At 34.8% G+C, this 12,505-nt stretch overlaps 1 protein-coding gene across 3 annotated transcripts in view; it reads left to right on the plus strand.

Moving 5' to 3' along the window:
• LOC106882165 (PSME3-interacting protein) overlaps positions 1–6,434 on the plus strand; it is a 21,920-nt gene extending 15,486 nt beyond the window's left edge. For all 3 annotated transcript variants that reach the window (XM_014932745.1, XM_014932743.2, XM_014932744.2), the window contains exons 5-7: positions 960–1,084; positions 2,989–3,035; positions 5,644–6,434. In XM_014932745.1, coding sequence (XP_014788231.1) covers positions 960–1,084; positions 2,989–3,035; positions 5,644–5,858 — 387 coding nt within the window. In that variant the 3' untranslated portion in view covers positions 5,859–6,434. The remainder of the gene's footprint in view (positions 1–959; positions 1,085–2,988; positions 3,036–5,643) is intronic.
• Positions 6,435–12,505: the final 6,071 nt, after the last annotated feature.

A 12,505-nucleotide genomic window follows, 5' to 3' on the forward strand; every position in this document is an offset into this window, starting at 1 on the left:
ACATCCAAAAATAATGGATGCATATGACAACACACCCCTTGACTCACTCACACTCTGTCTCTTACAAACACACACACATACATAAATATATACAAACATATTTACAAAGACACACGTGTGTATGTGCGTGTGTGTGAGAGAGAGAGAGACAGACAGACAGAGACAGAGCCAGTGAAGGGGTGTGTCGACAATTATATGTACATACATAAATAGTCATACATTTCTTGTATGTATGTGTGTGAGAGAGAGAGAGAGTCACTGAAACATCTCTCTGTCTGTCTCTCTCTCTCTCTCTCACACACACACGTGCAGATATACACACAGAAAAGATGTATGCATATGTATTTATGTATGTACATAGACATCACAACACACCCCTTCACTCACACACACAGAAACACACAGTGCCAAAAAAAAAAAAATAATAGAAAATTTATTTACGGAAATTAACGAAGTGTGCGAGTTCAGAATGAAATCAAACGTGGAGTGTGTGAATGAGAGAGACAGAGAGAATATATGAGATGAACATGGAACGCCCAAAAATCGTATAAATAAAAGCACGTTAAAAAGTATCTTGTACGGAATATTTAAATTTATGAACTTCATAAATGTGTGTTTCAGTAATTGATGGTAGTAGAGAGTGAGAGACGTCGCCGTTTTTTCACGTCCGTACCGGAAGTTGACATTGAGAAACCTTTTTAAAGAAGTGAATCTTAAATATAAAGCAATATTATTTATTTTTAATTAGAGATAAAAAAAATCAAATGAAGAGCCTAAGATTTATCCGAGGTCAAATTATTTATGTACCACAAGTATGGAAGTAAATAGTGAAGCCGTTTTCACGTGAAAAGCGATTACACACACACCTCTGTTTTATATATAGTATAGATGAAACCACACCTTCAGTTTTTTGTATACAATTGGTTATGTGTATTGTTGCATCCTCCTTAACTGTTTACGCTGTAGCTTTGACCAAACTCAAAGAAAATAAACCTGAAGAGAAGAAATGTTCACGTGCCCAAGTAGGAGCAACTAAAACAAAATCTCAAGCTCAACTGTTGCTAGGTGCTGTGAAGAGGAAAGGGTATTGACTTTGTATTTCATTATCTGGATTCTTTTATTGTAATTTGAATATATGATTAGATTTTTATGCATACAATGTATAACATTATATATATTCTTTTACTTGTTTCAGTTATTTGACTGCAGCCATGCTGGAATACTACCTTGAAGGGTTTTAGTCGATCAAATCGACCCTCCAGGACTTATTTCTTAAGCCTAGTACTTAATCTATCGGTCTATTTCGCTGAACTGCTAAGTTACGGGGGCATAAGCACCATCACCGGTTATCAGGCGGTATCGGGGGGTAGGGACAAATACACACACACACACATATATATATATATATATATATGACAGGCTTCTTTCAGTTTCCATCTACTAAATCCACTCCCAAGGTTTTGGTTGACCCAAGGCTATAGAAGACACTTGCCCAAAGTGTCACACAGTGAAACTGAACCTGGAACCATGTGATTGGGAAGCAAGCTCCTTACCACACAGCCACATATATTATATTTGAAATGGATATTTTTTTCCAAAAGCATTCACAAGCATATTGAACTTTATAATGATAATTAATAGATAACTTTTATTTGTTGTTGCCCTTTGTTATTTAATGTCTGTGAGTTTATTACAATGATGAGTTGGTGAAGCACGACCTTCAAACGTTAGCCTCACAAATGTGATATTAAGTGACCTTCGGAGATATGCTGTGCTTGAGAAGACTCGGCAAGCCAAGTGAAACCGTAACCATGGCCTATGCTAGTGCAGCATAACTGGCCCATTTAAGAGTATCCGTCAATCATTGGGCAATAAACTGTGCTTGCGAAGACTTGTCGAGGCAAGTGAAGCTGTTGTCATGGCTGATGCCAGTACCGCCTTACTGGCACCCATGCCTGTAGCATGTAAAAAACACCAATCAACCATAGTCGTTGCCAGTGCCGCCTGACTGGCTCCCATGCCGGTAGCACATAAAAAGCACTATTCAAGCGTGGTCAGTGCCAGTACTGCCTGACTGGCCCTCATGCCAGTATTAGGTAAAAAGCACCCACTACATTCTTGGAGTGGTTGGTGTTAGGAAGGGCATCCAACTATAGAAACCTTGTTGGATCAGATTGGAGCCTGGTACAGCCTTCTGGCATGCCAGTTCTCAGTCAAACCGTCCAACCCATGCCAGCATGGAAAGCAGACGTTAAATGATGAGGAGGAGGAGGAAGGGGGAGAAGAAGAAGTTAGAAGAATTATTATTATTATTATTTAAAAACAATTTTCAGAATAATACATTATAATACGTTAATCCAAGTTGATGAAAAAACATACTTCTGTATGAATTATTTTCAATGGGATAATGAAGGATACCTGTTACATCAATGGCATGACATAGGGTGTGTAGACCACACAGGGTGGCCCCTTAACATACATGTCTCTGCTGTAGTTGAAGTTATATGACTACCAAAACCAATACTATACTACTATGTTGCATGCAAACTTCATAGTAAAGTGGACTCTAGTTTACATGATGTCATTAACCAAGAGATTTTAATTAAGATTACACTCTTAGTGATGGGATTAATCATTGTATGAATCATTCTGGTTAAAACAAGGCTCTCACACCTACCTTGCAGTGTGAATCTAAAAGTAAACATTCACATCATCGAAATATTGAAGCTATGAGAATAAACAAACATTACATTTGTCAGAGTAATCTAAATGCTAAAGGGCTCCAAGGAAGTATTGACTAACTATTAACAATTCTGTATTACAGTAATTAAGTTTGTTTCATGATGGGAGCACAATTTTCCTTCACTTTTTGTTGTTGGCTTGTTTTTGTTTTTTTTTTCACTCTATCCTTCTTGTCCCCACTCCATCATTTCTTTTAACTATTCATTTTGAATTTTTATCCAAAGATCTATTTCCTTTTTATTGTAGGAGTCCTGAAAAGACAAATGTGGAAATTTCTGAGAAAAAACAAACAGGTAATTCTAATATTTATTTATTCCACTATGGAATTTCTAAATTTCTCAAGTGACAAGTTGAACACCATGTAAATTGAAAGAGAAAGGTATACCATTCTAACCAAAAAATGGGAATCTGCTTGCACAAGTAGTTGTGATGGCAAAAACCTGAAAACTGTGGCAATTTGATTTAAATGGTTAATGGAAATATAGATCATATCTAATATAGAAAATGAAATGGGAGAGCTTAGATATTATATCAATTGAATTCTTATACAGATAAACCCATATTCATCTCTAGTTAAAACTTAAAATAGCCTCAAAGCAAATTTACAGAAGCATGAAACAAATTTTAACAAATCAAAATAATATCAAAACAAATTAAAATTATCTCAGAGCATGTTTAATTGTAGATATTTAGATAGAACTTAGTAGATGTCTATGTTTTGATTTGTTTGAACTTATTTTAAAATTAGAATTTATTTCATTATTTGCCTTAGGCAAACAATGCTGCATTTATTTATGAATGATGAAAGTCAATTTCAAAGCAACAATACTCTTACTCGAGCCCTCTGCTTCCTGTGGAGCATATGCTATTAATGATTTTTCTCTTCTGTTCTTGACTCTGGTTTCTTTTCTGCTTTCTCTCCAGTTGGATCCCTTCTTTTTCAGCTCTACCTTAATATCCCACCTCCAGTTATTTTTAGGACGTCCTCTCTTCCACTCCCCTTGTGGATCCCATGCCAGGACCTCACATATAATGCAGGATGCTGGTTTCCTTAAATTCTGGCCCAACCATCCCCACTTGTACTTCAGGATCTATTCTTCCAATGGCACCTACCTCTCCCCTTCTGCCACAGCTCTTCACTTCTCATCTTATCCAACCATCTAAATTTAAGAACCCATATTGCAGTTTTGATGTTTTTCCTGGTGATCCTTTTGGATTTTACTGCACCACATCAAATGTTTCCCTGAGAAAAAGCCTTTATCTCCCAGGTCTTGTTAATTTTGAATTGTCATCGATGTTACTGTAATTTCAATATGCTTAAAGTCATAGATAGAACTTAAGCTGCTTATTATGAAATTACCTCTCAGTAGTGTAATATTTTAAGTATTTATCCTGCTCACAATCCTGTTAATATCATAGAGTTGGTGTTGGCTTACCTGTGTAGCTTTAATGCTGAGTTTTGTTAAGATGTTGGCATAACCAATCGTTTTTGTTCTACAACAACCTATTGCAATTCTCTCCTAGATTTTTACCAAAAAGGTCATCATCATCATCACCCATTTTTTCCATGCTTATATAGATTGAGTGAGTGTCTTGCTTAAATTGAGTACATTGTCTTGCCCATTCTTTAATTCTTTGTCATTTCCTTCATGAGATTTAGCTTCTTGAGATGTCTTTACCACTTTTTTCCATGTCTTTCCTTTCTGCAGGTTCCTTCAACTTATGTGAATGTCCTCCATTCACATTGCATTTCCATACCAGCTTAGTCTTTTCTTTTGTACACTATATCAGATTCCAATTATTTCCAGTTTTCCTCTCAGTTCATTTGTGCTTCATCATGCACTCATTAATATTATATATCCAGCATAGAGCAGAACATCTTTGCTTCATTTCACTCAAGCTTTTGCATCTTCTCTGCATTCAGTACCTCTGTTTTGTTATCATACAAGGGGGTGCTGAAAAGTTCCTGGCTTTAAGGGTATTGCAAAAGGCCTAGTTGGAAGCCCAACATTCCAAGTTTTTTTACATGGCTTAGAAAAACTGAAGAAAATCTGAGAGGAGAATATGTTGAATAAAATCATAATTAACTGATCCTCCTGTTTTTTCTTTTACCTAATACCAAGAACTTTTCAGCACCCCCTTGTACAACATTGTGCTTCATGTGCAAGCATCATACAACCTACATTTCAATGAAGGGGAAAATTCTTTTGTTGCCAGCAGAGATAATAGCTCTCTGAACTTTTTTCACCGTCTTTACCCTAGCTATTGTACTTTCAGAACTTCCACCTCCTCTACTAATTAGGTTGTCTAGGTTCAGAAACCATCATCTACTTCTAAGAAACCTTCATATCTTTTGCAAAAATATAATTCATCGATGTTGTTAATGCTAACCACTCTTACAGACAAAATTTTTCTTCTGTCAGCCTACCTTTTTTTCCACTGCATTTATACACTCACAGTTTACATTGGGTACAAGATATTAAATTCCTACCTACTCTTTTTCTGCATATTTAATACAGCCATGTCTCCAATGGAGATTAAATCCTGTTTTCTTTCTTATTAAAACTTGGTAAAACTTATTCCTACCAAACATTTCTTATATGCATTTGGTGTGTCAGTTTATTTTGCTATAATATAAATGCAAGCATTAAATAGCAGTAACATTTCATTTTAAGACCATAGATTCTTATTGGTCATGAATCTATCATCCAACATAGCAAAATTTGGACTTGTTTTCCATCAGCTGCTTATCTTTATATCAAAAATACCATTTATAATATTTTTTTGGAAACCTTTTTGGTGTATTTTTTTAATGTAAATTTTTGGTAAAGCTACTGAATCAGTTATAATCCTGAATCCTTATATATATTTATTTTTTACTTTTTTTTTGTTTTTGTTTAGAGCCTTCAGAAGGAATTCCTAAGAAAGTATTTAAATCGAACATTGCTCAAGTGAGATACATTCTTCCAAGCATTGGTGTCTACTCAAATCCCAGCTCTGATTCAGAAACATCAAGTAGTGAAGATTCTGACCTAGATGCTCCCTGTATGATGACCAGTACTTTACACACAGAACACGAGCTAAAACGAATGACACGTGACCGAGTACCATTATGAAAACTTTCCACAAAATTTTTAAATATGTAAAACTAGCAGATCTGTGTTTTATTCATTGAATTATTTACATAGAATCAGTCTAAAAGAAAAAGAAAAGAAACAAAACTTTGGCATTGTACAAAGAAAGAAGCCTTAATTTAGTAAGATATACCCTTTTTTGTGATGCCTTACTTCATAATAACTTGCTACAGTTGTTTCTATATTCTAAAGGGATACTGTAAAAATAATTCCTTATAAATGTTTTCCAGTAATGTACTGGGAATATCCCTTTAAATCCCTTGATTAATATTAAAAGAAACTTGTAGATTTAATAAATGTATTATTTTAACTATGAATGACTAAAATTTATTGCCTTTGTAAGTAGAATTTTCAATAAGTATCTCACACTATTTTAGCATTCTACAGGTTTTTGTTAGAAGTAATACCACTGCATGTGTATGCATGCACACTTGTATCTGAAACTGCATCTGCCTAAATCATAGTATCCTTGTAAAATATCTGGCTTCTTTCAAACTGGAACATACCAAAGTGTTATTTACTACAATTTTCTGGTTATTAAATGACCTTTGTTGACAATCCTGTGTTGAAATATGTTCATCATTTACCAAACTAGATTCTTCCATACAGTCTATTCAATGAAAATTTGAGCAATGGGTCTGATATTGACAATATTGACTCTAACACATACAAGACAATAAGATATGTAATGATATGCTAAAAGTAAGGTCAACAAAATGATAGCTGAGGGCATGAATTAAACTTTTAAATCTATAATATTACCTTGAAATAAGAGTATCTGTATGACATTTATGATTACTCTTATCCCAATGGTGAACGTAACAAGAGCGAAAAAGAACCTTTATACTTTCAGAAATAAAAAAAGAAATAATGAAATTTAAAGTATGTATAACTATGTAAATGTTGTAAGTTGTTATTTTAAAATTGTCAGTGCGTGGCACCTTGAGTTAAGATCTATTGTAGCTTCGGGTCAGCCAATAGCTTGTGAGTGGAAATAGTAGAGCATGCATGTGTGTGTGTGTATGTAAATACAGGCATGACTGTGTAATAAGAAGTTTGCTTGTCGATTACATGATTTCAGGTTCAGTCCCATTGCAAGACATCAGGCCAATCAAAGCCTTAGGAGTGGATTTGGTAGATGAAAATTGAAAGAAACCCATTATGTATGTGTGTGTGTTACTATCTCCTTGCCTTGACTTCATGTGATAGTTATAAGCAAATGTCACCATCATGCAAGCAGTATCTTTTGTTTTCAATCTTCCTTAAAATCATATCTGGTCATTGGGGGTTGAATATTAGCATACATGGAAACAGACAAAGGTTGGCAACAGGAAGGGTATTTGGCTGTAGAAATGTGCTTCAACAAATTCCATCTGACCCACCCATCCATGGAAAAGTGGACATTAAAATGATGATATTGTGTGTATATATATATTATGCATGTTTGTGTATGCACATATGTACTTGTCTATGTGATAGTTTACATTCAGTATCCTTACATAAAAGTGTTGAGTAAAAAAAAATAGTGCCCTTTCTTGATATTTCCTGTTAACAGCTCTACATTTTTAAAGATTAATGGAATAAATAATCCATTACTTGAATAATAGGTAAGGGTTAGTGACAGGAAGTGAGGCCCAACATTTGGAGTGACAGTGAGGGCTCTAGCTTAGTATTGTTTATGTGTAGTAGGGATGTAATGCAGTGGTGTTTTCTTGATGAGTAATTCTTGAGGGTTTTTTTTTTTTGGTAGGGGGTTTCCATTAAAAGAAATAAGGTTGACATGGATCCACTGTGTGTGGCTGATGTATAGTTGAGGAAAGTTAGGAAAGAATGAAAAATCATGTTGCCTACTTAAAAGTGTGCATTGCTGGATATAGTGGCAAGAAGGTTATTGATATATAAAAGGAAGACAGTTAGGGACAAAACCAAACTCTGGAGAACTTCAGACTTGACTGTGAGAGGAGCTGAAAGATCTCTGTAAATACATGCCATGCTGGTATGATTGGATAAGAAGCTACTGATTTAAGAGATGAGAGAAAAGTAGAGCCTATAGGTAACAAGTTGTCATATGAGATTTGCATGCCAGACATGGTCAAGACCATTTCTGATGTTGAGTGCAACAGCATTGCTTTCATTGAACGTCCCTAAAGTGAGAGGCCAATAGTTGTGTAGATCCGGTTCTGCAGAAACCAAACTGATGTTCATTGAGAAAGATTCAAAGTTTTGGAGAAGATTATTAATTGCCTACTCTATTACATTGGAGTTGTTAGAAGTGAAATCAATCGGACAATAGTTGGCTGGGTCAGAGGGGTTGATTTTCTTTGGAATGGGATACTATACGTATTTGGTCATCCCATAAATAATGCAGTTTTTTCAATTGCATGAAACAAAAGTCAGAGGAGGTCAAGATAAACTACCTGCATCAACTTGCTATAAAAGCAGGTAGTAATTTTACCTTTTATTTATTCTTAGAGTAAGTTTTGAAGAGTGCAGTTTGATTTTAACGGTTATTTTTTCAAAGCTATAATGGAAGTGACAAACAAGCATATTCAGCATATTTTGCTTTATGAGTTCAATAAAGGCAACAATGCAATGGGAAGTGCGAGGAATATTAATGCAGTATATGGGGGATCAGAAAATAAGCATATGCCATTGTGAACAGTGGTTCCAGAAATTCTGAGCTGGAAACTACAGCCTGGAAGATCTTTAGAGTTCGATGAGGACATCTTGCAAACCCTGGTGGAACAAAATCACATTGTAACTGTTGAGGAACTAGCAGAGAAGGTTAGATTTGGTCATTCTACCATTCATTGACACCAGCGCTAGAAGAAAAACGACCATCTTTGGTTTCAAGACAAAAGCTGTTCTTCCATCAGGATAATGCTCATCCACATACAGCAAGGATGACATTCCAAAGACCAGAGCAGTTTGAATGGGAAATGATGCTCCACCCACCATATTCGCCAGACATTGTCCCATCTGATTATCATTTATTCCGCAGTCTTCAAAATCAGTTGGACCAAAAAAATATGACTTCTGTAGACGAGGTCAGAACAGTACTTGAGTATTTTTCATCACTGACAAGGGAATTTTGGAAGTGGGGCCTTGCAAGTCTACCAGACAGATGAAAGAGTATTGTAGAAAATGGAGAGTATATTTTAGATTAAAAAAGAACTTTGTCTTAATTTTTGAAAAATAAAATGAGTATAAAAAAACTGCATTATTTATGGGACGACCCAATATATAGATAGATAGATTTTATTAGCATTTAGCAGAAACAACAGTGACACAATGGCTGAGAGTTTTATGCATTGTCACTTATCTTGGCCCTTGAGTCACTTTGTTGCTTCTGCTAAATATTAATAAACATATACATATACTCATATTTTGAGTTCTCTTTTTCCTGTTTGCATCAGCATACCTGTAGATATATGTTTGTGTATAAAGAGAGAGAATAGCAAACTTTATACTTGTAGTAACCTCTGGTTTTCTCAACTGATCTTCACCAAATATTGCCTGTGATCTCTCCTAGCTTGTAGGTATCGAACTTGTAGGTATGAACAGTATCGAACTCACAACACTGCCTGGTTTTTGACATAATTCTAAAGGTTCATTTCTTAAGCAAGAAATGATGAAACCTTGGCTAGATAAAACTTAACTGGCTACCAATAAATATGATCTGAATATTCCAGTTGCTGATCTAGTTTGTACTAACTCTTAAATAAGATTGTTGAACTTCCAAATTTCTTTTGTGAGATTAGATTGTTTTATTTTGTGGTTTTCTCTTTGGTTTATAACTTCATCATAAAATCCTATTTTTAATAGAAATCTGTTTTTCCTGCTTAACTTTAACCTGCTAATACTAGTGTTACCTTCCAAAAACCTACCATTCTATGAGTTCACTTCAATGTATATCCTATAAAAATGGTTCCAATTTTCACAATGAGAAAAGTCAGTTCTAAATGTGAAAAATAGAAGCTTTTGAAATAATCTAAATTTACTTTCATAAATAGTTATAGAACTTACTCAAAATATACTGGTTTCCTTTGCATTGGTCAGAAGAATTTCTAAACCAGGGCATCCATTTCCCTTTCTAAGTCTTGGAGAAAGTAAAAAGAATTTTTTAAAAAGTAGTAGTAGTACTATTAATATATTGATAACTATATTTTTTAAACTGCACAAAAAATGCAAAAGATAATTAAAAATTTAATAAAAAAGTAAAAATCGTTTCAGAAGTTCTGTCACTATCCAGTTTCACAAAAATATTGAATGATCTAAAAGGCTTAGCTATCCTTAATCATTTTTTAAAATGTAAATTACATGTTTTTCCTCGGCTTTCATGAAATATAGGCTATTCTTTCACCCATGAACAGTATGCCCAAACCTCCAGTTATAATTTCTATAAAATATCTTTTTATCTGATAGAAATATTTCTACTTTAAACCCACCAATTTCTATCTACTGCATTTTTGTGATAGATCTATTCTGGTATTTTCTGATTTCTATAAACTTCCCTTTGTAAGCAAAAGCATGATGCTATTACCCATCTACACTTTGGTTCCACATAGGGGTAGTCACAGTGTCTTAGCAGGTGCTACACCTGAGATAGTTTCTCCACCAAACTATCACATTATAAGGTAACATTTGCTGTGTCTGAGCAATGGCAAATTTAAATAGTTTTGTCTATTTGTAGAAGACACAAAAACAACTTGTCAGTTGCTCTGTAACTAACATGAGGAGATAAGTGAAACATTAATAACTTTTATTAAAAACCAGAAAGTCTTGTGATTGTTACGAGTTTTTGACCTCTTGTAATCAGTGATAGAGTATCAGTAAAAATAGTTTGCCCTTTTGTTAATTAGTTTCATCACTCAATCATAACAATTATTTCATCTTTATTGGGGGAGAGGTGCAATATTAGGCCAACCAGACCTACTTTTTGCTCTTATTGACCTGCTTAAATTTACAAAGAGAAATTTCAGAAATATTTTTTTATCTTTTAATATATCCTTGTACTAAAATAATTAGCATTATATGATATAAATAATATATATTATAATCTTTTCTACTATAGGTACAAGGCCTAAAATTGGGGAGGGGAGAGTTAATTACACTGACCCCTTAGTTTATCGACCCTGATAGGATGAAAGGCGAAGTCAATCTTGATGGAATTTGAACTCAGAACATGCAGACAGTCAAAATGCTGCTAAGCATTTTGCTCAGTGTGCTGATGGTACTAAAATAGATATATTTATAAAATTGAGGCATTAAAAAACCTTATATATCTTGAAGTTCCTTTCCTATTTACATTTTTTCCTGCAAATATTCAGACTCACATCAGTTGTATCAGTATCTCCAGCCAGGAAGAGACAGCAAAGGTCACAATACTATATATCCTTTTCTGATGAACATATTTCAAAAAACTGAAAAATTTAATTTAACTTCACTAAAACTTATATATCTGGAACCCCATTACTATTCTGACATCATTAGATCGTTAGAATACTGTGGATTTCACACTGACAATACTGGAGCATTGACCTCAAGTCTATGGTTAAGGTGTTGGACTCATGATCGTAAGATTGCTCCACTCAGCTGGCAAAAATAAGTAATCCTGTGACAGACCGGTGTCCTGTCCAGGTGGGAAATTTATACACCATGGAAATATATATTATACACGCACAAATATATAAAACAGCTTCCTACAAAGGTTCTTTCTACTTAATTCTGCTCACAAGGCATTGGTTAACCTAAAGCAGTGGGCTATGATAGACAACACTGGCTCAAGGTAGCATGTGTTGCAATTGAACTTAGAACCACATAATTGTGAACCAAGCTTCTCAGCTACATTGCTATGTAGGTGCCTATTATGAAAATAATAAACTGAGTCAGCGAGCTGGCAGAAATGTTAGCACGCCAGGTGAAATGCTTGGTGGTATTTCGTCTGCCGTTACGTTCTGAGTTCAAATTCTGCCAAGGTTGACTTTGCCTTTCATCCTTTCAGGGTCGATTGAATAAGTATCAGTTACACACTGAGGTTGATGTAATTGATTTAATCCCTTTGTCTGTCCTTGTTTGTCCCCTCTATGTTTAGTCTCCTGTGGGCAATAAATAAATAAATAAATTGAGTCATATTCAAATGTAGTTACTTCTCTATGGAATTAGGCTATATGAAGATATTTTTGCATGCACACACATATAGAAATTCATTCAACAGAAGAGTATTCCATTGCCTTTTCCAGAAAGGTTTCTGAGAATGTTCCCATGAGATCAATTTCCTCAACTGGATAGTTAAAGGAACTATGTCCCAGGCCAAAATAATAATGAAATACTTTCAGCAGCATTAAACTCAAGACCAACTCATTATCTAATATCTTATCCATTCTACCAATTTACATATCCCTACTGCAATTATATAACCAAATCTTCAACAATGAAAATATTGATGATCATCATCATCATCATCATCGTTTAACGTCCGCTTTCCATGCTAGCATGGGTTGGACGATTTGACTGAGGACTGGTGAAACCGGATGGCAACACCAGGCTCCAGTCTGATTTGGCAGAGTTTCTACAGCTGGATGCCCTTCCTAACGCCAACCACTCAGAGAGTGTAGTGGGTGCTTTTA

Source organism: Octopus bimaculoides, chromosome 3 (genome assembly GCF_001194135.2).
Source record: "Octopus bimaculoides isolate UCB-OBI-ISO-001 chromosome 3, ASM119413v2, whole genome shotgun sequence".
Classification (NCBI taxonomy): domain Eukaryota; kingdom Metazoa; phylum Mollusca; class Cephalopoda; order Octopoda; family Octopodidae; genus Octopus; species Octopus bimaculoides.